The sequence below is a fragment of the Balearica regulorum genome, chromosome 1, assembly GCF_011004875.1.
Source record: "Balearica regulorum gibbericeps isolate bBalReg1 chromosome 1, bBalReg1.pri, whole genome shotgun sequence".
Classification (NCBI taxonomy): domain Eukaryota; kingdom Metazoa; phylum Chordata; class Aves; order Gruiformes; family Gruidae; genus Balearica; species Balearica regulorum.
In genome coordinates this window covers 95,548,203-95,575,156 of record NC_046184.1, presented here as the reverse complement: position 1 = coordinate 95,575,156, position 26,954 = coordinate 95,548,203, and the positions used below count along the sequence as shown (strand labels likewise).

General features: G+C 40.9%; 1 protein-coding gene and 1 long non-coding RNA gene across 6 annotated transcripts in view; one reads left to right on the top strand and one right to left on the bottom strand.

The window, feature by feature from the left end:
- The window catches only part of ALCAM (activated leukocyte cell adhesion molecule), a 126,028-nt gene extending 119,840 nt beyond the window's left edge, over window positions 1–6,188 (bottom strand). For 3 of the 5 annotated variants that reach the window (XM_075767239.1, XM_075767250.1, XM_075767220.1), the window contains exon 1: window positions 5,782–6,188. In XM_075767239.1, coding sequence (XP_075623354.1) covers window positions 5,782–5,881 — 100 coding nt within the window. In that variant the 5' untranslated portion in view covers window positions 5,882–6,188. The remainder of the gene's footprint in view (window positions 1–5,781) is intronic. The other 2 variants (XM_075767229.1, XM_075767260.1) reach the window with 2 other exon arrangements.
- On the top strand, window positions 4,890–24,732 carry LOC142603942 (uncharacterized). The gene is made up of 3 exons (XR_012837834.1): window positions 4,890–5,621; window positions 17,899–18,060; window positions 21,319–24,732. It is a non-coding gene; the product is annotated as an uncharacterized LOC142603942 (long non-coding RNA).
- The last annotated feature ends 2,222 nt before the right edge of the window (window positions 24,733–26,954 follow it).

The following is a 26,954-nucleotide window of genomic DNA, read 5'->3' as shown; positions in this document are numbered from 1 at the left end:
TGAAAACAGATGATATGGATATATAGACTGCTGAAACACTCATTAAATCACCAAATGCACTTTTCGTTTGTTATCAAGGGAACAGCTTAGTATTTCCATTGCTATTGAAAGCACTTCAAATGCTTTCTAACCAAACGTTACAGAACTGTTCTAACCCCTGATAACCTCTAAAAATCACACCCTAAAGCTGCAGGCACTCTCTCTCGCTCTCTCCGTTTTATCACTTTCTCCCTTTTTTTTTACCTCCCAAAAGAGGCATATTTCTTATCAACAACAAAAATACCAGTTCAGTAGAAACAGCAGTTGTTTTAATAAGTAAATATTTATTTGCCTTTCAGGAGACCTAGATGCATGATAAGAAAAGCAATTTAATCTTAAGCTACGCAGATATTCCTCAAAAGAGCCACCACTTTGGAGCAGTAGATTAACATCCATTGGGGTAGGACCAACTGCTATTCAAGCCATTCTCAATCAAGCACATCGGGGAAGAAGAAAACCAAAACAAAGCCAGATGAGAAAAAAGGGAAGAAACTTGATCCAATTGCTGCCAGTAGTGGATTGTCAGCATAGTAGTTGTACTGCAATCTCCTCTCTAAAAGATGAGATTCATTTTCAAGTGTATTAAAGACAGGAATGTATAGCCTCCTTTAATATTCATCCTGTTCCAATTAAAGAAAAGATACTATGATAAAGAACGTGTAGGTCAAAGCCTTGTCTCCAGGGAAGATAACGCTCAACAATTTCAAATCAAGACGAGTTTTTAATGTTCAGTTTTTCCTGGAAAAAAATCACATTCTGCTTGAGTCAATTCTAATTATCACCCTACAGCATTTATAGTTCTTGAAGATTCTCATTTGAGCATTGGTGCGTGGAAGCGTAACTGTTTTTCTTGAAAGCAGAGGAACTTGAAAGAAATCGGCACACTGCAACAGGTTCTCAACTCTCTTATAAGCGCGGCCTTGCAGTTTACATGCATTTTCTAACAAAAAATGATTGTATTACCAGAGGAAAAAGCTACCCAACCCAGAGGAACCTTGAGAAGCACTGAACAGAGAGCCTGAACATTATGGATTTGATACAGTAGTATCTCTCAAACACCAGCATGTAAAGTCTAACCCTGTATCAGAGTTTGCAGAACTGAACAAAACCATACTATTAGTGACATGAAAAAACAGTTTCCACAATAAGCATGGTAATATAAAACAGCCCTCCTACATGTGAAACAGCAGTGGAACCAGCACTGCAGATCAGACCATGAGCCAGCTTATCTGTGACCATCACGGTTATGGTCATGTAGTGCAGGTCACAAAAAGGGGAAACTAAATATTGATCATCTAGTGTTAGAAGATCCAATTAGAAATTATAGCTCCTACAAAGTCAGCACGTTCAATCTCTCAGCTGAGGCTCGAAGTACATACAGGTAGGCCTGGCTCCTCTGTAGACGGTTTCCTATTCTGCAATCTGCTTTTGTTTCACTCAACCAGTCCAAAACCACTCTGACAAAAAATACTATCCATAAAGTCCCTGTGGTAGGAACCTAAGAAGAGTCCGTGGTAGTGTGATGCGGTATGACCGGCCAACACATTAAAGCTGTACATTACATACTGTAATGCTTGTTTTCATATGAGGTCCTTCTGCACCATATGTAATCAGATCTGATGTTATGGAAATCTGCAGTAAGCACTCTTATAGCTTAAGATTATAAACCACACCGCAGAAGTAGGGTATTTGTAAGAAAATAGAGAAGACAGGTTTATCCTGATCACACAGATGTAATCTGCATTATGTACAACACAATGTTATTTTCTTTATTTTCCTCTTCATGTGTCATAGAATGGTTTGGGTTGGAAGGGACCTTAAAGAACATCGAGTTTCAACCCCCCTGCCATGGACGGGGACACCCTCCACTAGACCACATTGCCCAAAGCCCCATCCAACCTGGCCTTGAACACTTCCAGGGATGGGGCCTCCACAACCTCTCTGGGCAACCTGTTCCAGTGCTTCACCACCCTCACAGTAAAGAATTGCTGTCTAACATCTAATCTAAATCGACCCTCCTTCAGCTTAAGCCCATTACCCCTTGTCTACATGCCCTTGTAAACAGTCCCTCTCCATCTTTCCTGTAGGCCCCTTCAGGTACTGGAAGGCCACAATTAGATCTCCCCAGAGCTGCCTTTTCTCCAGGCTGAACAACCCCAACTCTCTCAGCCTGTCCTCACAGGAGAGGTGCTCCAGCCCTCCGATCAACTTTGTGGCCCACATCTGGCCTCACTCCAACAGGTCTTTCTCATGTTGGGGACCCCAGAGCTCAACACAGTACTCCAGTTATCTCACATAAGTATTTAGAGATTCTGTTCCCCAAAACTTTCCTCTGGAAATAAGCCAAATAGCTTAATTACTACAAAGACAAATGAAATTATTTACCCTGGTATTACACATTGGAATCCTAGGTTACTTTCAGGAAGGAGAATGGATGATACTGTAAGGAAGAGTATTACTCTTACGCAGGTTGGAAAGTGGAAATAAGATATCCTGGAATTAAATATGACTTACAACAGAGGTATTTATTTCATGAACATAACAACATATATTTTCTCCAGTAAAAATCAATGGGCTGAAATTTCAGAGATTTACAGACCTGGATGATTTCTGTTGTTGCCTTCCACCTTATGAGAAGTGCTAGAAACTCAACAAAGGAAGGGAGAGCACAAGAAAAAAAAAAAATTATGTTGCGAAATTTTTCTAGCATATTCACGCCAAAATAAAAAAAAAATATATCAAATACTTCCCAAAGCAAATGATTTAACAACTTACAGCTCACTTAAAATTGAGTCTGGCTTTGCTACCTGTGTATTGTATCACAGATACATAGCGTATTGAAACATATATGCATGGTGCAGATGTTTCCTGACTTCAATCTCAGAAAAAAACATGTGAACTTCAGATCTTAATACAAAAAACCAGTTTCCCTAGATCAACGTCACACCAGATATACCAGGAAAAAAACGTTGGTCAGGAGTGAGAACACAGGAAGTGGTGCATGAATGAGAAGACTACATGTTATAGCCTCACTACCCTGACACAATATAGCAATATGAAACAAGTCTTCAGTAATAAAACACAGTATGAGAGACTCGGAGCTTCTTAGCTATAATTAACCAGAAAGTGGGGGGAAGGGGGAAACTTTACAAAGGTCATGATTAGCTCCTGACTAAGAGCTAGCATCCTTTTCAATATAGTCATTTCCTCTATAAAAGTATGAGATTTTAATTGGTATTCTCATTTAGTCTGACCTAGAGTTAGTCTCCTAACACCAAATGTGGACTTGGACCACCGCATTTTATTTTTTTTTTTTAAATGGGTATCTTCCATTTAAAAACTGGGCAGTTTATTCTGTGAAGAAAGTAACTCAAAATTTGTCATAGGGACCCCAGTCAGCTTGAATATTGCTGGAGATCTACACCTGATGTGCATCAACTTTTAATATGCTTTTAATAGCTTATCTGTTGCTTTCTATATGCAAACCTGAAATGGAACTCCCAAAAGCCAAGTACCATAATAGAGTAATATATCCAGAATTTGTTGTAGATGATAGCAAATTACCTATCATCTAAAATAGCTGAGATAGATAGCAAGGAGAAAGAAACATGAAGTATAGAGTAATATCAAGACCTTCTTATAGATATTTTCATATTTAACTATCTTTTATACTCTGCAGAATAAACTGAGAGGTAGAGACTTAAATCTGGTGTCAGGCTTTCCAGGTATTTTCAGTACTGCAGGGAAAGTTTCCAAGCTGAGGTGGGGCTGGTTTCTCCCCACATGTATTTGCCTGCACTCTGAAGAGTTAGCCTGAGCTTGTCTTTGAGGGGGCAAGGAACGAAGAGCAGAAAAACCTTGGTAAACGGTTTTACCTCCAACCTATTTAGACCATAGGTGGTCGAGTCCTATCTTTTTATAGATCTTCATCAACACAACCCTTGAGATAAAATATTTTACGGTTTCACTTCAATGGGAAAATGTAAACAGCCACACAATCAGTGAGATCATTTTGTATTTACTGGGATAAATCTCACCACGGGGGCCAAGTCTTGCTTCACAGAAGCTGAGGTGCTTATCTCTTTGGATACTCCACATGCCTTTGAGATTTCAGAAAATGAACAACCTTTCCTGAAGACTTTCTCTACATCACAGAAACCCATATCCTTTGTAAACTGCCACCAAGACTGATATATTTTTTTTATGTCCTACAGTGATTATACACTGTATTTGTCAAAGCAAAAGCCCAGCAGAACAGCCTGACATATTGCTTATGGTTCCAACATTGCTTTTTGTTCTGTTTGGAGCTTTTTTAGTATTCTAATTGAAACTAAAGCTTCTGCAGCCTTACTTTATTGCTGTAGCTCATTTTCTACTTAACTAGAGCCTGTACAAAATAAACATAAATACATCTAGTGAAAAAGGTCTGTTCTCATGAGCGTGTTGCGATGAGAACGTATTGCCTGTAAATGGTTAAACTGGAGAGCACGTAACAACAAGGCAGAGGCCAGGAATGAAAAACCACCAACTCCGAGACTTCTGCAAACCCTTCGCTCTTGCAAAGGCAGGCACATAAAGGCAAAGCCATTTCTTAAAGCAATACAAAATGTTACCACAGGCTGACGCTCTTTCTACAAGAATAATGAGACGGTCTCCGCGTTGAATGCGGAACTCACTTCACAGCTTTTTGCCTCAGACTTCACTTTCACGCTCAATATTTACAAAATAAAGCCTACAAACACCTCATGGCCAAAATATTCCCAGAACAATTAGGGTATTTAGCACTCCCTGCTCCTTCCCGCTTCCCTAACGCCCCTGGAGTGCTTTCACAGAGCGGGGGAGGGAGAGAAGTTACCCACGCGAACCCGATCCGCCGGAGCAGCGTCACCCCACGCAGCGCTGCCGCCACACGCGGACCCGCGCTGCCCCAGCCGGCTGCCCGCGCAGGGGGACCCCGACAGCGGGGCTGCTCCCCGCCGCTTCCCGCCCGTACCCGGCTGGCTGCCGGCAGGCACCGCGCCGACGGGCGCTACCCGGGCACCTACCGGCTCCCGGCCAGCGCTGGTTCCCCAGCGGCGCCAAAGCGGCGGGCAGCCGTCGGCCCCGCGGGCAGCCGAGCACCGCCACGGGCGGCACTGAAGGCGGAGAGGGGAGAAGCGGCCGAACCGCCGAAGTTGGAGGCGGCTCGCTGTGGAGACGCGCCGCTCAGCCTGGAAGTGAAACCGGCGCCGCGCCCGAGCCCCGGCTCTCCTTCCCGCGGGGGCAGCGCCCGCCGCCACTGCCCGCCCGCTGCCCGGCGGCCGGTGACAACGCCCCGGAGGGATCCGGCCGCCGCTTCCCACGGGGAAAGGCGAGACCGCCACCTCCCGCCCCCCTCATAGCTGGGGCAGCTCCTGCCTCTCCCTCGGCTTAGGCGGCATCAGCCCGCCTCGCCGGCCGCCCTCGGCCGCTTTCCCCGGGGGCCGGCTGAGAGGGCAGGAGGGGACAAACCCCCGCCCGCTCCCCGCCGAAGCGAAACGGGGCGTGGAGGGCACGAACGGCTGGGAGCGAACCGCGGCGCACGGCCACGCAGAAACCCCGCGGTAGGTGTCGGGGCACTCCGGCGGAGGGCGGGCGGCCCCGCCGGCAGCAGAGAGCCGCGGACGGGCACCGCCACCTGCGGCCCCGGCCTCCCCTCCGCCAAGTTACGTGCGGGCGGGACGGCGCGGTCGCGGTCGCCCCTTCCCGCGGGCGGGCGCTCACCTGACGGCAGGCAGAGGGCTGCGAGCAGGAGGCAGAGCAGCGGCGGCGGCAGCGGGCGGCGGCGGCAGGAGGCGCAGGCGGCGGCGGGGGGCTCCATCATCCCGCCTGCCCGCGGCGGGACCGGGACGCAGCGGCGGAGCAGGGCGGCACGCCCGCGGGGGCTCTTCCCTTTCGCAGCGGAGCGGGGAGGCGACTTATCCCCCTCCGAGGCCGGGAGGCGGCGGCGGCAGCTTTCCCCCGGCGGCGGGAGGAGCGGTAACTTCCCGGGCGCGGGCGGCTGCTCTCCCTCTCGGCGCGCAGCGAGGAGCGACTCCGCACCGGAGCAGGTGGCGGCTTCCCTCTGGCAGCCGAGCGGCGCTCCAGGACTGAGCTGCGCCGGGAGAGGCGGAGCCGGGCGGTGGCGCTGGCCCGGCCCTCCCATGCCCCCGCCCCCGTCGTCCCGCCACACAGCCCGCAGGCAGCGGGGCGGGGGGAAGCCCCGCGGGCAGCCCGAGCTGCCGAGCCGCCGGGTGCAGCCGCCCTCGCCGCCGGGGACGCGTCCCTCCGCTTCGCTGGGGGACGCGCCGCTGCCCCGGGGCCCCCTGGGCGACGGGCGGAGCCGCGAAAGCGAGGGGCCGCGGAGAGGGGGCCTGGGCGGCGGGGCTGGAGGGCATGCGGAGCAAGACGACCCCCCTTTCTGCCACCCGTCCTTTGCATCTGCTCGGGGCATGGGCTGCTTTTCGGGTTCTGTGTTCAGGATGCCAGTATTTCAAATCAAAAGCTAAAAAAAAAATAATAATATTGCCCGTTCTGTTGTGTGTTTAGAAACGTGGTGAGTCCTGTGTTGTCCTCCCCCTAGCCAAAATGAAACAAAAAGGAACCAAAGATAATAGCAAAGAGTTTAATCAGATTTAACTCATTCAGCAAAGGACTGGGTAAAGGGAAGGGAGAGAAGCTCACAACACTCTTCCTCGCATGAAAAAATGCGTTGAAGGGCAAAGGAAGGATCGTTCGGCACTTCTGGAAGTCAGCTGCCCTAAAGGCCCCCAAGATTCCTCCTGGGACTAATGCAACCCGGCCAGCCAGTGCTTCATTCTCTCCCTGCTTCCATCCGAGTAAGCAGCGCTGTGTCACAGGGAGGGACGTGAGCACCCCGAAGTCACACAGCAAGTTTCTGGGCTAACAGTACAGTGTGATCAACATGTAGCCCACGCTGTCATATGAAGTAAGCCTGATGCCCATAGTCTAAAAATATAACGCACATCATGTGATCTCTTCAGAGGGACTTTCTAGTAGTGATATTGGAAGTGTCAAGTGCTTTATCTTACTTCACCATGTGATGATGTGAATTCTTAGACCAGAACTTCCCCAAAACTCCTGGAAATCAAAGACAAACTTAATCAGTCCGTTCTGCAAATATATTTGGTATTCTCAAAACAATTTTCATGATGACTAACAACACTTAAAAATTACCATGATACAGAGTAGGTTTAGAATAACACAGCCTGTGTATTTTTTTTTCCTTGTGTATAATGCTTGTTTTCTGTAAAGTGCAGTAAGGATATTTTGCTTTTAGAACTTTAAATCTAAAGTGGTGTCTTCAATTCAAAATATCCTTCTGTTCTTCCACATTATTTTTTTCTTTGTATTGTGTAAGGCATTCTATGCAATCAATTTTAAAAATATTTTACTTTCTAGGCTTACTGCTCAGCAGAGCGCCATCATCCTTTGTTTTCTCAGTAGATTTCTCTCTACGGGCATATTACTGAGCAGATTCCTAAAAAATACTACTTTTAAGATCAATAATCTTTTTATCTTGCTGTTGAAGCTGGTTAGTATTTTCCATTAATTTTTTTTTTCTTGCATGTTTAAACACAGTAAAGTACTCATTCGTAGGGATATTTAGTAGTATTATTGCTGTAGAGCCTGGAGACCCCCTCAAAATCTTGAAAGAGGCATTGTATAGAACTGCTTTGAGATGACCACCAAATCCCGTTAAAAGTTGTATTCCTACTCTGGTTTTAACTTCTTGTGCTTTTAGTAGTATGTGCTGGTTTTGCAACAGCTTGGGATCCGTTACAAATTAAGGGCCTAATTCTGCCTTCTTTATTGGTATGGGCAAGCCATAGTGGGATTGTGGCTGGGAAAAAAACCAGAAAAGTCAGACTCTAAAAGTGATCTGAATGCAAACATACATAGCAGAGAAGAGGGCTTATAGGCAAGAATTCACTGATGCTCTTAGTATATGTTTCGTTTTAAACACAACAATGGCAAGGTCAATTTGTATAAATACAAATACAGGATTTGCTGGTTTATGGAATTTAATAATGTCAAAGCCCTTTGTTTTTAAAGCAGATGATTAACTGTTTTCTCATTTGCATCAAAATAATGAATAGTATGTATTTTCTACCAGTGGGAGCGGGGATGAGGAAGTCTTTTTGAATGTTGCAAATAATTTCCAATGGCATGGTGCAGAGACTAAAAGGCAAGCTATAGAGCCACACATTTCAAACAGGCAAAACATACAGAGTTGTTTTACAATTTATGCTTAAGATAGTATTCAGAAAAAAATATTCAATGTCTCAGATCAATACTGAATGTGTTGTTTAAAGTCTGTAAAAAATATGAAAAATGTGGAAGATTACATTAAGGACATAATACTTAAATCAGAAGTATGATTTGTTTAGGGTTTCCCTCACTCCTTTGTCATTTCTCATCAAAGCTGTTTCTACCTTTCACTTGAAAGGAGCTCTTTGAATTCTGAGTAAATAGAAAACATCTTAAGCTCAGATTACTCAAATGTTTTGATAACTTTACAGGAATTTAAATGTGATTAGAAATTGTCAAGATAATTATTAAAGATATCTTTATATGCTATATCATTTCAACTGTCCTCAATTCTGAGATTTGTAATCAATTCCTTTAATGTCTATTGGGTTGACGGAATATAAATTTGGTTTTTTACAGATTATTTTCTTGGGCCATGCTCCTCTTCCCATTGAAGTTAATAGGAGTATGAGTGAGTGACTGATCTTTTGGGAAAGCAGCAACTGCCTGGCTTTGAAGTCCAAAATAAACATTTATTTTGAAGAATTTAAAACACTAGTACAAAAAAAAAAATCTGTAGAAAATCACTCTGTTTTTGAAAAACACTAATAAAAAATATTTGAGAAATGCTTAATCCTATCAAACCATAGATTTTCTATTTATGTGATGAAGTGGATTAAAAGTATAATCCATTAATAATTGTTGTGCATCATAACAAAGAGTTTTTGTTAAACTGAAATATCGTTTCCCATTTACAACAGATGCATAAAATAGTTACATTGGAAGCAAACTTCTAGCAAGAATAATAGAGAATACTGTTAAATGGAGCACTGCTCAACACTCCTGGTAATTTAATCTGTTGTTAATAGTGAGTGAATAAGCTTTAGTCTTGGAGGATAGTTAAGGATAAGGATATTGTGTCAATGAAACTGCATGCTGTTTTGGCTCAGCGTTCAGAAGTACAGTCTGCAAAATGGAAGCCGCCTCTTGTTGAAACTGCCCTTGAATTATAAGGCAACTGTTGAATGCAACATCCAGCCTTGTATTTCTGCAAATCTGGTTCTGTTAGTTTAGCTGGAGACTGTTAAGTTAAAGGTGTTAATTCAGAAGATGATACCTACAATGATGCAGATTCTTGTCATGTGTACTGATCTCACTGCAACGTTATCTAAACCTAAGGATTAAGCATGAATGGAATCCATAGTGCCAGTTACAACATTGCTGAAGGAATTTTTAGTGAATCATCTGGGACTTGGGTCATATTTTATGACAACTGGGGAATCCACAAGGTGCTTCCTGCTCCCTTAGGCACCTGAATACCTTCAAACACCAGGCTTTGCAAATCTGAGCCAAAGCACGGCGAGGTCAAGCAGAGTCATTTGCTGACTTTGCTTGATTAAGGTATAAGCCGTGGTAGAAGAATACTTATGTTTGTCAGGAATTATTTTGCATTGCTCAATATCAGCACATGAGCGTAATTGGTACCAAAGTCTTCCTGAATTAGATCAACTGTGTATGGTGGAGCGTCTCTAGGTTGTAAGGTATTTCAAACAAAACATCCAGGACACAAATAGAAAATGGTCAAAACACACACTTGGGCTAAAAATTAACTGTGACCAATAATAGCAAAGAAGAAAGCCTACTTACTGGGGTTTCTGCAGCTATCTGAAAATTTGGCTGTCTCTGATCTACGTAAATGAGACCCACAAATTTGGAATAAATAAATAAAAAACAAATTGCAGTGGAAGAATACCCAGAATCTGTGTTTCCTCACTGCAAAAATGATCATACTCCAAAAAATCAGCACATGCCTGCCAGTATTGTTATTATAGTCATCAGCATAGCAATTAGGCTCCTGAAACAAACTTATTTTCCTATTACCCATGTCCAATGCACCTGTTTTTTACATAATTTAACTAAAGGACCAGTACTGTACAAACATTCATTAAAATAACATTACACTTGCATTATATACAAAATATCCAGAATGCCTTCAACTGAGACAAATTTTTCATAAAATATGAGTGGAAGATGGGAGGAAGGAGTCTGAAGAATAGATAGTGTCTTTAAAAGTTTGTCATCTGCCTTAAAAAAAAAAAAAAAAACAGGAAAAGAAAAATATTAGACTAGAAGCAGGTCTTATGCACAAAAAATGCCACAGTGGCTTGACATGTTAACTGAGAAGTACATAAAGAGCTAAATCAATCCAGTTTTTTAGGCTGGACCAGTATACATCAACTTTACTGGCCACCTACTTGCCTTTTGTGAAGGCTCAGTTGCCTTTTCTTCTGCCTTTTTTAAAACAGGTTTGAGGCAGGTAAGCGTAAGCAGTTTTCAGATTTCAGGTCTCTCTTTTCATTACGAAAGCCGCTTTTGAGGGCAAAGAATTGTTTTTGTATGAAAATCGAGTAGGATACACAGTGGCAGCGTGTGAAGAGTAGCACTGGTAATGTATTGGAGATATAAAATAGCTGTAATACAAAGAATGAGATTGTTAACACTGCTAAAATGATTACACTGTTTTCCCTTTTCTCAGCATCCATAAGACCAAATTCTTTGAATTTCTGTATTTTCTAGTCCTTGATGGTACTTGACTGTAGCAGGAAAACACCTTAATGCTATATGAACTGACGAATTCCCCGTACTAAAGGAGCATCCTTGACAAGACATGTCACATTCTGTCAAAAATACCCTGCAAGCACTTTTGCAACATTTGGTTTGCAATGCTGGCATGCTGTGAAGGAGCAAGAAAGAGTATAGTGTCATGTGATTTATTAGGATGTCGGTGGGTTTCTCTGCCCTGTTTGGTGGGTCCAGCCAACTCCTGACACTTACCCACGGCTGGTCTGCTCGTGTGCAGGCTGGACTTCCATGTGTCTCAAGCAGTGCGGAGCGTGGTTCTCAGACAGGCTCAGCCAACGCCTGACTTCTGAAGTTGCTTCTTGGGCTCAGAAGCCTCTCCATAGGGCTGTTCATAATGGAGCGGAGTGGGGCTGGTCTTGGCGTCAGCTTGACCTGGAAGCATCTCCCCATCTGTTCCGTTGCTGTCACTTGTGGCTAAGACTTGGACTAACTTGATTCTTGCGAGGTCAGCTCTGGCATAATCTGGGCCAGCTACCAAACCTGGACCTCTGTTGCCTGGTTCTACCCATGCTGCCAGTACAAGTGCAGACAGCATCCTGGCAGAGCAACAGAGGAGACCGGAGGCCCTTTCTGGCCAGCATCCTCCTTTTATCTCTGCTACCGTGCTGTCAGTCAGGAAGCAATCCATAATCACTTTGGGATTATGTGACATCAGATGAGCTGGTGTAGGAGCTAGTGTTGGAACAGCATTAGGAGTGCCGTAACAGCTTCAGGAATGTGGGATAGTGCGAATGGGGGGTCTGGAGGCATCAAGAGGTGGGTCCTTCCTCATGGAGTGCCCTTGCTGGGGTGCTAGCAGGGAGCAATCCAACAGAGCAGTAATGGACATGGCCACAGGTACTCCGTCCTGCATCACAGTGAAAGACCATTTAAATATCACTGTATTCAAAATTAATTTTAACTTCCTTTCTACATGGGCTATGCCTGGTTTTTGTGAAAAATTTCAAATTCTTCCTTGAATCACTGATTTCTGTATGAGCTATGTAATTTTAAAAATCTGCATGATCAAATCTAATCAGAGTACTGATACTGAACAATTTTTCATCTGAGGGTTTTACACTGATTAAGCCTCAAATCATGGCACCTTTGTAAGTTAGGTACTCAAATAGCTTTCACTTTTGTCCTGCCTTTCATCTGAGGAATTCAGATAGTTGTGAGAGCACTAAGTGCTTGGCAGCGCATGACATTAGAGAAGATATTGAACCCTAGAGAGATGAACAGATTTACCCAGTTCTATTTAAAAAAGCAATGGTGATCTGAGGACAAAATTCAGAGTTCCTGAGTTTCCATCCTCAGGCCCAAACCTAAAAACACTCTCAGTTTATACTTGTGTTAGATAGAGAAAGGTAATAAAAACAAATGTAAAGATCAAAAGCAAGGCCGGTAGTCAAGTCAGTGAAATACACCTGCCTCTAGTAGTTAGTGCACTCATGTTTAATTTTCAAACCTAGCCAAGGGGAGGAAAGTGGAGATAACTCATTCAGAGCAGTCGTACATTACAGCACGTTGTGGATTTTCTCCTTTGCATTATGAAAACAACAAGGAAAGGAAGGATGGAAAGAAATGAGGTATATTCAATAGAAAGTTTGGAAGGAAAGAAGCAAAACAGAGTCTGGTTTATAGCTCATGCTGACCAGCAGACTATTGCCATGTCCATAAGGGAAAGCAAGAAAACAGTCCTCTAGTCCCATCTCATCTCCACATAATTCTTAGCTATGATAAAGAAGAAAGTACGCAAGGACTTAATGATAAGAGAAGCAAGATCCAAGAGTAAAAATCTGAGAAAGGGAACAAAAGAGGAAAGGTAAACTTAGAAAAATAAATGGGTTTTTTTAAGGCCTACTTATTGCCACTTCTTCTCAATGTGTTTCAGCATCTTGCATTACAAATAATACAGTTGATTTAAGTGGGATTCCTGACCAAATATAATTTTAGAGTGATGGAGAACTAGGTGACTTGGGATAAATCCTTGCCTGTCTGAACCTGCACTTGATCCACCTAAGTAGAGACGAAGTGGTTTTAGGTCTGCTTGTGTCTGAAAAAAACAGTGACATTTGGAGCAACATGTTGGTGTCTGTGTGGAAGATAGATGGGACAGCTCGGAGCCTTTCATCCGTACTCGGGACTTACTTGAACCAGAAGAAATGTGTTACCCCTTCTTCAGAAGCAATTTTCTTCCCTTTCTGTCTTGGATGAACCAAAGAACCTGGATCAAGTGTTGAAGACTGATGAGTTAGTGTTGAGTAGTGCAGGTGTATTTGCTGCACCATACTGCAGGGTTCAGCTCCTTCAAAGTACTGCTGCTCTGAGCGGTGCAACAAAATAAGAATTGAAAAGGAGGAATTAAAATAAAGAGATAGCGCCAGATTCACACTGATTTGCAATGCACAGTGGATTCTGTGCATCCCAAACCTGGGCAGTTTCCTTATGTGACAGGTATTACCTCAAACCCTGCTTATCCATTTTTCTTTACAGTCTTGATGGTAGTGGCAGACCTTCTCATGCTGCATACCTTTTAACATGAGGAGCTTTCATTCGTTAACTTGGAGGAGAGGGTCAGCAGGAAATCAATGATGCTTTTTTTATCTAGCCATATGCAGAACCATTAAAATGAATCCACTGACTACATTCCAGCATTGCAATTTCTTCCTTGCAACCTTTATTGCAGTGTGTCTGCCCCCGATTGTGCTACATCAGCACTTGCAGATTAGAAAGCGCGATTCCTGAGTAAATGAAAGGAGATGCTTCTTCCCTGTCTGCCGGTTACCCGGGGTAGGCATAGGCCTGCCTCAAGGGATGGAAAGGCCATTGGTCGATCACATGTTCCTCAGAGCCATGTTGTTGTTGTCAGATCCTTGGAAAAATGTATTTGATCTTCTGTCCTTTAGCTGGATACCTGTGCCAAGACTAGGTTTGTAAATTATTTTTTAAATGCTTGAAGATTGAAAGGCTTTTAAGACCAGACTTTTTGGATTGCAGTACAACTTAGGGGGAAAGTATTGGAATATCTCCCTATATACACAGTGCTGGTTCCTCAGAAGGTAAAATTAGCCCTTGAGAAGAAGGATACAATGATTTATAATGTTGAAAACAGGGGGTTTTATCAAATCAGTAGAAATATGCCAACAAATTTGAAAGTGAGGAGGGATAGGACATGGACTGTGAGAATTAGCCATGTATAAATTATGATTATTATATAATATATATGTTGCATTAGAACAAAAGATTTTGAAGTGCTTGGACTCCCTTTAAATAGCTCTGCTATTCCAGAGCAAGGAAGAACTCCTGCTACAGGGAGTTTACAGATGAAGTAGACAGTATGAACAAAGGGTGGTTTAAAGGAAAAGAAAAATGTTATTCTTGTTTTACAAATGGGGCAATGAGCCATTTTGAGATTGACATGATTCTCTAGAGAAAGAAATTTTTAAACCTAAATGGCCCTAAAGTCTGCATTTTTGCATATGTCAAAAATCGCAGGAAAGATATTCTATAAAAATTTGCAGAAGAGTTCATCCTTAAAAAAGAAGAAAATGCTAGGGTACATCTAGATAGAGTTTTTAAGACATTGCCAGTCTACTATAGCATTTTTTCCAGGATTAAATAAAAGTGCATCCACACTAAAATATAGCCAATAACATATCATTCTGGTTTAGTTTAATAGGTTACAGTATTATGCACATTTTTTACATTAAAGCAAAAAATAATGGTAGAAAAAATCAAATCAAACTTGAAAAAACTTTTGATTTGCAGAAATTAAAGTAGGAGATGTATTTTAATAAAAATGACCTTTTCATTATCTTCAATAAACTGTGAAGATGTCTTTGGGAAGGAGATCTATGACACCAAGTATATTGATAGAAGATGACACCACAGCTTATTAGATTAGGCACTAGTGTTGAGTTACATCCTAGAAGGTAATACCAATGGCTGGTGCATCCTTATCAGAGAGGCTGAGGTAGCCACCCCATGCATTCGCAGTGGCTAAAATAGTCAGTGCAACTGTAGAAGCAATGCTGAAGGGGTTTTTTTCAGAGGTTGCTGAGAGTTCCTGGTAAGGATGGATAACTAATAAAGATATTTTGCTAATTCTATTTAGTAGCGGTCTGCAACTGAAAGGCTGAAAGACAATTGTTATCAGCTGTCTCAGATTCAGGCTTTGCAAGAGGTGGCACATTGTGAATTCAAAGTCAGATTCACATACTGACATATGTGTGAAATGGTTCTTTGCTAGGGATGACAGTCAAAAGGGTTCAGACCTTCCTGGCACTAATGTTCTGAAAAATTGCAGTTAGTAACAAGAAAGGGAGTCTACCTGTTTTGCTAAGGGCAGACTTATCAAGTTCTCTCTGCTTTTCTGGCTTACATATGAACTAACTTTTTTAGTCCATGACATTTTTCAGAGGTCAATTTAGTCCCTTGATTCTGCTACCCAGAGTTCAGATTTATTTTCAGACTTGCTGTTCACCCTATTCTCCCATTGTCAAACAGTTTCCCATGTCTCATATTGACAAAGAGTTCCTCCTGCATCCCATTATTTCTGTTGTTCTCTGCCACTCTCAGTCCATGTGTGTACCTATTTCTTGGTTCCCCCCACACTTGAAGTCGTTTGTCTTAGCCCACGGGTAGGTTTCTACCCATCTGCTTGTCCACACCCTGGCAACCTTCAACCTGCCAGTCCTCCCCACTCTTTTCTGTGCACCATCCTCTGGCTCTCACCATGAGACAGAACCCCTGAACTACGTTTTTCATTTCCACCATAAGTCACTTACTCACTGGATGCTGAGCTCAGCATCCAGGGATTCTCCTGTTACTTAGAAATTCACCTATAGTCTTGTACTGGTTTTGACTGGGATAGAGTTAATTTTCTTCATAGTAGCTCCTATGGTGCTGTGTTTTGGATTTGTGACCAAAACAGTGCTGATAACAGAGGGATGTTTTTGTTACTGTTGAGCAGCGCTCACACAGCGCCAAGGCCTTTGCTGCTTCTCACCCCACCCCACCAGCGAGCAGGCTGGGGGTGCACAAGGAGTTGGGAGGGGACACAGCTGGGACTGCTGACCACAACCGACCAAAGGGATATTCCATACCATATGACATCATGCTCAACATATAAAGCTGGGGGAAGAAGAAAGAAGGATGGGGGGATGTTTGGAGTGATGGCGTTTGTCTTCCCAAGTAACCGTTACACGTGACGGAGCCCTGCTTTCCTGGGGATGGCTGAACACCTGCCTGCCTGTGGGAAGGGGTGAATGAATTCCTTGTTCTGCTTTGCTTGCATGCATGGCTTTTGCTTTACCTATTAATCTGTCTTTATCTCAGCCCATGAGTTTTCTCACTTTTACTCTTCTGATTGTCTCCCCCATCCCACCGGGGGAGTGTGAGCGAGTGGCTGGGGGAGCCTGAGCTGCCTTCCAGGGCTAACCCACAGCAAACCTTGTTCCTTCCAGAATTACTTCTGGCCCATTGTTTGATTGTCTTTTCTGTTTTGGACTTTTGATTCAATCTATGCTAAAGGTGCAATATAGTCACTACAAGTAGACAGGCTTTTTATGGCTTTATATAGCTTTATTAATAGATAATGACATACACAGAATAGCAGTCATGCCACACATTCACGAACAAAATTGTGTATTCAATATGTAGTCCAAGATATGAAGATGCATTTGTACAAGGATAAGGATGTTTGCAAGTATAGGATGCATGATGAAGATACATTTGATCCTCAAACTAAACTTTTGCTCGCTGTTCTTTGTAAGACAGTTGTAAAATCTATTTAAACAAACAAAGGCATATCAGAAAATGGATGGATTAATCACAGTTCTTCTGCACCTTGCACGCATTCACTCACCTGCTCTTCAAGTATAAATCTTTGAGCATTATTGTTTTCTCACATGAATTAAAGGTCAAAACAAAAGAAAAAGAAGTTAGAACTGGAAAAAGGATGTAGACATTTAATAACAGTCCTTTTATGGATTAGATGAGGAAGGAAATTAGAATTTGCTTCAATGAAACAGGGCAGCAGTGTACAAAATTTCAGTTTTCTGAGAATTGTGGTGAGGTTTTAGAGAGGCATAAATGCAGTAGTAGATTACTGAAGTGTATACTGCTGTTAAGCAGAAAGGTTTCCACTTTCTTTTGAACCACTGCAACTAATCGTTGCCTACATTGTGGGCTCTTTTTTGCAAATTATATCACTTTGGAGAGGGATGAACCCCTTGAAAAGCAAAATCCTCTAACAAGGCAACCAGAAGGATTTGAGTCTCTAATCGAGCTCATGCTGAATTAATGTTGCATTTTCAAATGCTGCTTGATGACATGGGGGATGGCACAGCCATGTCAGTCTTATATTGTATGAACCAAATTCTGAGGTCTTAAGAGGTTCTTAGAGATGGCATCTATCTCACTCAAATCTAAGTGCCTCTCAAATTAAAAAAAAAAAAAAAGAAGAATACTTGCACATGGCTTTTATGAAGTGCTCATCATGCACAGTTCCAACAGCACTTTAAGAAAGAATGTCAGTATCATTATTCACACTTTGCAGATTGGGAAACTGAGGCAGGGGATGCAGTGTGATTTCTGAAATCAGCCAGTAGGTCTGTAAAAGACTCGGGAACAGCTGCAATGTCCCAATAATGCCAGTACTGCCCTGTAATCTTTACCATCTTGTTTCTTCCTCTGAATGTTGCTTGGGAATAAGCTGCCCTTGAGAGAAACTCTTGAAGTGGGCCACTTGAGTTCTTTGAGAAATGTTAAGGAGTCTGAATTTGAGAATTTTTTAATCCAGTGCCTCCCTGGTACTGAATCCTTCATGCCCCTCCCAAAGTGTATGTGGAGCCTTTTCAGAAGCCATGGATAATCTGGAGAACAATATTATTAGGAGGTAGGCAGCATGCTGATTTATTTCCTTTGCATTCAAGTCATATACTGTGGTCTTTGTTATTTCAATAGCTGCCAACCACAAGGACCAGAATGAAGAGCGGAGGGAAGGCTGAGCCAGAGATGACAGAAGGAAAGCTAATTTACTGGCACGAGGTCTTTGTAATGGGTGTGTTATCCTCCTGTGACAGCAGATTGCCCTCTCAAGGTATTTGTTCAAAGACATTACTGAAGGTAAGTCCTGCTGAAACATGAAGTTTTAGATAGTGTTGGTTAAATGTGATTTTTATGTATGTGTAATGAAATAAATTATGATTAGGTGATTTTGATTTTTTTTTTATTTTGATAAAAACATCTTTGAGATCTTACATATGCAATCTCTAGGACATGCTATTAACCTGTAAACAAACTGAACATAGACAAGGCTATCTGGAAACCATGGGGGGCAGAGGCGCTTTTCTTGTTCAGGTACTTGTTGGGTGACTATTACAGCTAATGTAATAGTCATTATAATTACTCGCATTTGTTCTGGCCTTTTCATCCTGAAGCTCTAATTCCTGATTAGAAGATAGGCAGTACCATCATCCTTATTGAACATTCGTGGGAAAAGGTGGATAGGAATGTGCGACTCTTGGTGTGATTCAGAGTGTTGAGGCTGTTCACGGATGAAGGTCTGTAGGAATTGGGTCTTGGTTTTTCAGAAGAATACCATCTTCCCCATGCAGAGCAGCTGCTGTTGCTGATGACTCCTACTGTTTGAACACATGGAACACAGCAGCAGTGGCCACACATGAATGTATATATGTGTATATAAGGGAAAGAGTAGATTGGAACTCATTTTGGAAATTTCCCTTCTGATCAGCAATATGTTAACTTCAGAGCTAAATTACTCTTTAACAAGTTGGAAAAAATGATTCAGTTACAGCTGGTAGGTGGCTGCATATAAAAACACAATGGTGAGAATGAGTTGCAGAGATACACTGTACGCCTGTTACGTCACATTCTTGGCTTTGGTCTTCTTTATTATTAGCTTCAGAACTATTTTATTTTAGTATAGCAAGCTTGAGAAAAAATTATCATTTAACATAAAACTTTGCCTAGTAAGATAATCTTTGTATAACTGCTGTCCAGAGCTAATTTATTTTGGTTATTCAAATTTACTCCGATAGCATGTTCAAGGGGCAGCCCTAGTCTTAACACTCCTGTGCAGCATATGCAAGCTGATCTTAACAGACAGATTATTGCAGAGTTTAACATGAAATTGAGATTTTTTACTTGTCATTAATTTATCTATATCAAAGCTTTCCTGGACTGTCAAAAGGCACCAGTATTTTTGCATAAATTACTGCTGACCTGAGGAATTATCTATGCACTTACTGAAGTCCATCCTGTTTGTTTTAAAAGTGAGAGAATCCTCTTAATAACTGATTCAGGGCAATAGCTTTTTGGAAGAATATGTAGTACATCTTCATTGCCTGTTAGCCTAGATACAGCTATCATAGGCTGCAAAAGTTCTTCACTGAATTCTCTAAGTACGTGGTGAGTTAACCTAGTCTGAGCTCCTATTATATATTGCTGTCAGTACCCTGACTAGGACCAGCCATCGCTGCTGTAGACACATGCTGCATAACAGCATTGGTATCCTTTTGCCGTATTCCTATCGGTGGCAAGATGCTGTTTCTAATAGTCCAAATTCATTTACTTTAAAGAGATGTGCTTTTGGCAGTACTGTTGGCAGGCCACAAGCAAGTTCTTGGGGAAGTTTTTTGTTGCATAGGTTACTTAGCATGCCTCCGCTACTCTGGAAGTAATGGCTGTATTTTGCTGGTTTTTAACCAAGTAAAATTCCCGTTCCACAAGATTATGGCTTAATTAAGATGCAAAGAATTCGATCCACTGTTCATTTCAGTAACATTTCTGGTTTCTTCCCCCCCAAATTTTCTACATTATTACCTTCTATTTGGAAAAAAATAGCTGAAAAGTATAAGCAAAGCAAAGGGCTTAGATAAGTATATGTCCTAGTAACCAACTAAAAACTCAATTTTCCACTGAGACTGAAACTTTATTTGAACTCTCCACTAATGCTAAATCCATGGTTATCAAACTGTTCCACAATACTGTGGGAGTGAATAAGGCAACTATTTTTTTGAGATATTGCTTGTAATTACTGGAAAAGATAGGGATATTAGTAACAACATTCAGAAGATTTATAGCTTGTTTGCTGGTGCATAGGAGAGTAAGTGCAGATCACTGAGGGTTCTCTGTTATGAGGTCTATGAATTGAAGTTGTTATCCATAATTTATTATTCTCCATGTGCTTCTAGCCTACATTTACTTGGAGAGAAAAAGTAGAGAGACAGAGTAGGGAGGAGTAACCTTGAAAGAGTAAGACTTGCTTCATATAATTACCATCTTCACTCTGTCCCTGCAAACAAATAGAGAATCCGATTGTTATTTAAATACTTGCTTGCTGTCTTGCTTTAAGAATTGGAGACCCATTCATTAAAACAGAAACACTGCAGCAGCCCTCTTGCCCAGCTCCTGTGCCCTCACCATGGAGCTCCTGTGGAAATTTTGGAAGATTAGGAAAAGCAACAATGAACTCCCCAGCTTAGTGGGGAAATATTTTTGCAAGTATTTACATACATTTTTCATAAGTCATGCTCCTTGGATCTGTGCACAGATCAAATCTAGTGCACTTCCACATACATTTCTAAAATTGGAGAAGAAAAAAATAGCAGTAGTTTGATAGATATACTTTTGTTTGTTAAGTCCTAGTATATTTTTCTCATTTAGATGTATGTATTTAGAGAAAGAGAAAATTGTACAGTGCTTCTCAAAAGAGGAGAAAGAAAATGTCTATAATTTCTTTTAAACTGAGTTCAGGTGAACTTGATTTTCAGAATACATCATTTAACGCTCTACCATGTAGACCTTATATTAGCAGTACATCAGCTTCACTCCAGTACATCTTTTGTTCCCACAGTTTTTAAACAAGTAATAGTTTAATAACTGAAAGAAAATGTTTCCTGTGCATCTTCTTTCAGTGTCTCAAAATTAGCTTGTTTAGAAGCCCTTGTATTACATGGTGCAAGTTCTGCAGAAAATGAGTAACTTCATCCACATATAGACGTGTTGGCTGGCTGATTTTGTAGGTAATCAAGATTTAATTAGGTAACAGAATTGTTAAGTTAGAGTCTGCCTAGGCAGATCGAACTTCAACATTTTTTAAATTGTCATTAATGTTCATAAAATGATGATATAACATTTTATGGCCTTGCAGTAATTTGCTTTGCATTTATTTACTAGTTATTAATTCTTAAATTTATAAAACAAAAGTAACAGGAAGGGACCTGTCTGATCATTATAGATACTTCTGACATATATCTGAAAATGTAATAAATCCCCGCCAAAAGCAGCATCCTTGTAAAATGAGAGGAAGTCATCAGGTAGATCAAAAAAATAATCCAAAAGGCTTATTTTCTATTTCAGAAAGATTCCCAATGCTTCTATAGCAACTGTTCCAATAATTCGAATCTTGTGTCAAGGACGATCAGGACGATGCACAAAGGAAAGGAGTGGCTTTCAGTAGTACTGAGGAACTCATTCAAAGGAGAACCTGAGAGCCGTTGCTAACGTAATGCCAAAGGACAGAGTTCATCTCCTCAACTCCAGACACGTAGAAGGCAGACAACCAGAACGGAGATTCAGTACTCCAGCTGGTGGCTGGAGTAAGACTGCTCCAGAGGAACTCATATTGTATATTGTTTAGTACAATGCAATCTCAGAAGTGTTGACAACACTTCTTGATTTAGTCTTGAAACTTAAAAATGAAGTTTCTCACCATCACAGTAGTGACATTCATTTGGCGGACTTGTTAACACACTAAAAGAAAAAATAGCTGGTTTTACTATTAAAATGTATTCCTGAGCATCACATACACATCCTTTGTCCCTGTATTTGTTGCCTTCCCATATTTTTTTTTTCTTGCACTACCTTTCTTTAGGTAGTAGTCTAAAAATATTTATACATTGTATGTTTGAAAGTAATCCAGATGTGGCTGCTCACATGCTTACAGTAAATTGTGTTTGCTGGACCTTTAAGGGCTCGGGCTGTGATGACAGTAATGTGTTTTCTTAGTGTCATGGCTGAATATTTGAAATTGTCTAGAAAGCTGGCTTCCACCAAATCTCATGGAAATTAGAGATTTCTGCTGCCTCAAGTATCTTTGAAAATCTGCACCCTGATCATTTGGGGCAGAAACATTTTTTCCTCTATTTAACAATGGGAGAGTATGCCAACTTGTGATTGTGTTTTAGCAGCAGTAATAAAATTACCTGCACTCACTGTTACTATTTTTATATTTATATGAAACCTTTTTTTGTTTTATGTTATTACTCCTGGACTTGTTCAGTCCAGAGAAGAGAAGGTCTAGGGAGATCTAATAGGTTTATACGGAGAGGAGATGAGGTGATCAAAAAGTTGGAGCCAGGTTCCTAACAGTGGCGAGTGGTGGGAGGGTAAGAGACAACGAACAGAAGTCTAAGTAAGAGAAGAGGGGTTCAGACTGGATACAAGGAAAAACTTTTCCCCAAGAGGACAGTGAGGCAGTGGAGCAGGTGTCCCAACAAGGCTGTGCTGCCTCTGTCCTTGAAGGATCTCAAGACCTGGCTGGACAAAGCCATGAGCAACATGGTCTGCCCACACTAGAGATCCTGCTTTTGGCTTCCTGAGGTCCCTTACAACTGGATCTTTTTATGATCCTATGAGCCTACCATTTTAATCACAGCAGTTTTAAAATAATACTACTGGAGCAGCTAAAAATGGCTATTGCATTCAGATTGCAAATGAATTAGTCTAATCAAGCAGTTCTGTATGAACTACAGAATCCAACTCTTCCTTGATACTGTAAGTATGTTTCTTTATAACTTCTGAATCATTGTAGTGATGCCACATCTAACGGCATGCAGATGCTTGAATATATTTGCTGGAAAGACAGGTTGATTTTGGTTTTGCTGTCTAGCTGTTGAGATAAAGAGGTTGGAAATGCTTTCATAAACCATAAGGGATAGAAGCTTAGGATTGCTAGGGCTTTAGCGGTTAATAAATCTTCAGTTTCTGGCAACCAACAAATTTTTTTCGGAGAAGCAGAACTTAGTCAATATTGCGTTCCAAATGAGACCTCTAACATCTAAGATGTATTGTACTACAACATTTTTCTCCACATGGGGCTTTCTTTAAGTAATGTATCATGGCAAAAGCCAGATATACCTTTATTCCATAGCATAAAGCAATTTATATTATACCTTGAAAAAAAATCTGCTTCTATCTTTCAATTTAAAAAGTCCCATCAAAATGTGCTTGGGTTTGCTTTAGATAGAAATAGAGAAAGAGAGAGAGGGAGAAAAGCTACAGCTTTTAGATTTTTTTTAAAGACTCTGATTTCAACAGCTGCAGAGAGTAATTATTATAAAGGCTGTAGTCCCAATTGTTTTGAGTTGATGTTGTAGCCATACTGTAGCAGATACTCAGCAGATGCAGACTGAAGCACACAACCTGAAACATATGGCAAGATAAAATCTGAAAGCTATGCTAGCTAGCTACCATAAAGATTTTGTGAGGGAAAAGAACCTTAAATCAACATAGACTTTTAAGGAAGGACAGCAAAAACGTTATAGGATAGAAAAGATGATACCTCTCTATCATTTCTGCATCTGTAGCTGAAATCACTGGAACCAGGAGTTGCTGTGTTTTATTCTAATTGAGGGAAGTTAACAATAATTTTTCCAAGACTTCCAAATAACACTCATAATCTCAAAGCTCAATTATTGCACATTCTATTATTTCAAAGTCTTTCTTACTGTAGCGATATTTCCAAGAAGGCAGAATAAAATTTCAGATAGTAGCAACAAGAAAATAGATTTCAACTGAAATAGATCTTATTAGCTGAGTAAACCGCTGAGAAAATTTCTGCTTTTTGGAAATTGTTTAGGTGATTTCCACTTGAAGCATCATGTAAATAATGTAGCACCTGCCTTTTTCTCTGATGGATATGTTTAGTTTTAATTTCTGTGGTAGAATACATTACTGAAATATAATTGTCATTCATTTCATTTTGAACATTCCCAGACAGAAACAATTATATGCCTCTTAGAAGGCTCGTAAAAAATTATATTTTATAAACAACATATTTTTTAACATTGATGGTTATCATACCTTAAAACTGAGACCATTCCTTTCACTTGTATATATACACCTCCCCCACGCACAGACATTAAATATATGCACAGACAGCAAGAATCTGTTATCTGTACTTGTCTGCCTACTATCTTGGTTTTCCATTGGCAACTACTTAATACTCTGCTCTGCTAACCATCATTATTACCCTGGGTTTCCATCTTCCACCCTTCCACCACCCATCTTATGTAAAAGACTTCCACAAGGTGCCTAGTCGTATTGGAGCATGTCTGACGAGCAGCAGCGTGCATCACAGAACTACCTTAACATGTGGATGAGACTTTAAACTATGCATTTATGTTTTCTTCCATACATTTTGCTGAACGTATTTCTTGTTTCAATAAAATATTTACATATATAAAGTAAGTGCTGAGAAAACAGATGCTCTTGTGTACAGTACAGTATTTCTTTCTGTTTCAATACTGTTTCTGTATCACACTGATGCTCAAAGAACTGTGTGGGTTGTCTAGCGTGTGGTTTGCAGCAACATCTTCCTTTTGCATCTGAGCCTTTAAGATCTCACTTTTCTGGCTAATGTTAATGGCACATGAGTGGGAAAGATCTTATAATGTAATGTACTGTCCCTGACTGTATATATTAAGTGCCTGAATGCATCTTCTCTTTACTACAACAGTTCTTATGGAAAAAGATAATTTTGGTATCCATTGACCTGCTATCTGTTGTCCTTTTCAGAAACTCACTCTCAACAGATAGCAGGGTATGGCTGTATACATCTGAAACATATGTTCACCTCTTCAGAGAAGAGAAACAGCATGTGTCAGGACCAGCAGATATTTCATATTGGCAAAGAATGATTTTATGTCAGATTGGAAGCTGCTAGATGCTATGAATGGCAATGATGGCTCCAATGATCCCTTTCAAAATAGAAAAAAAACCCAAAAAATAAAACAGCAAATGCATACACACCATGTCAGAAACACCTACAACATTCTGGGTATGCATGTAATTGGAGTGAAAGTCATCTCACACCTGCTGTTCGGTTGAGACATATACCACAAGATAACTATGACATGTGATAGCATGTGGAAAGCCTTTACTTCAAAATGTTGTAGTCCATATTGCTTCCTCTGTAAACCCCTTGATGATAGGGAGGGTAATTTGGCTGCAGCATTATATGATCTTTAACTTAGGTGAAATGTCTGGCTCTTTCAGGAACATGTAGTCAAAGATTTGGATGAATCACTTAGCTGTTCTGTTAAGACTTTTTTTAAATTGAGCAGGAAAATAAAATGTGCTTCCAAAAATCCCAAGATGAAGTACAAAGAAATGATTATTGCAAATGTAGGTGAGGACTCTGTGCTTGACTGAGTCCAGAGAGGAGAGTTTGGGTTAAATAAATGTATGTGCATTGTCATTATTAATATTATTTTTGCAACTACGATACTTAGTACCTTCATTATAATAATTTTTAAGGTTACTAATAGATGTATTAGTCTAGATATATTTACCAGGATAACCTGTTTGTTAAGAATTTAACTACTGTACAGTTTCATGGGGCAAATAAAGCTTGTAAAGCAGATGAAAAAGCAGCTGGGGAAAAGTGAAATTAATATGGATTTTTTTTTCATAGTTTGACCCAGGTTATCTCATCCACAGAATTTACAGAGGCTGCGGATGTCACATCTGACTAAGAGTTCAGTTCAAGCTATTACAGAAGGCTGGATCAAGTCTTTCATGAAACCGCAGTCCTGCATGGAGTACTTGCTGTGGTTGGGAGTTTCCAGGGCAGAAAGCTGAATCCAGCACTTCCTGGGTTTTGTTGCTTGTAATTTGCATCTGTCTTTGAATTTGAGTGGAGAGCCCATGTGTTTCTGAACTGTGCATTTCTATGCTCTTTTGCAATTCTACTTTTGATGTAGCTGCAGTGTTAAAGAAAGGGCTTTGGAATAAGAGTTAGTTCCCCATTCTGCACCATTAACATAATGTACGTGTCTGGACCTGGTTTGTGGTCTGTGGAAGTGAGTGGGTAGAGTCCAGTGACTTCAGTGCATGTTTGCATCAGGCTCAGGAAACTAATGGTAATTGCCTTTGCACAATTGAAAGCAATATGCCATAGTCAATGAACTCCTATTAGTTAATAAATGCATGCAGAAAATGTACAAGTATTTGAAGTTAAGAGTAGTGTTCACTTTTTTCCTCCCTGAAAGTCTTGCTTTCTCCATGTCTTAGAGAAAAATGTCAATCAATGAAAAAATGAAATTAGTAAGTCTTATTGGAGAAGTCATTTTAACCAATGTATGCATTTTATAAACACTTCATTTACATAGGTAAGGAATTTCTGTGTTATTTGTGTCCTTGTTTTCACTCATGGAGAGGACAATACAGCCTTGTAGCTCAGACCTCATTTTCGGAAAGAAGTTCAGGCATAGCAACATTAAATCTAGTCATGCAATCAGCATGCTCTGCAATATTACTACTTTAGGGACAGTGAAGTTTATAAATCAGCAAAACTTAGTAGTAAAAAGCAGTGCATTTTTAAAACGGAAATACTGTTTAGAAGAATAATGATTAAGTGAGATGGAAATGATGTTACTCTTAACAAAACAATTTACTGAAACATTTTGAAAATGGAAATGCCAGCAGGCAATTTGTTTTGTTTTGAAATAGACTTCAACATTGCTTTCTGCCAGTCTGATGGTAGGATGAGGGAGGAATATATACAAACACATGCATATATACAGATATGTAAAGGTACACACACTCACATGTCTACACGTATGCTTGTGAACTCATACATTTGTGCAAGGAGGTGATAATGCTTTCCTTTGTATCATTTATGTTCAGCTCTTTAAAACTGATACCTGTTGTACTAAAAGCTTTGTCTTAGAGTCTCACAGCAGTCGCGTAATGGAAGCAAGGCTCTTCTTGCA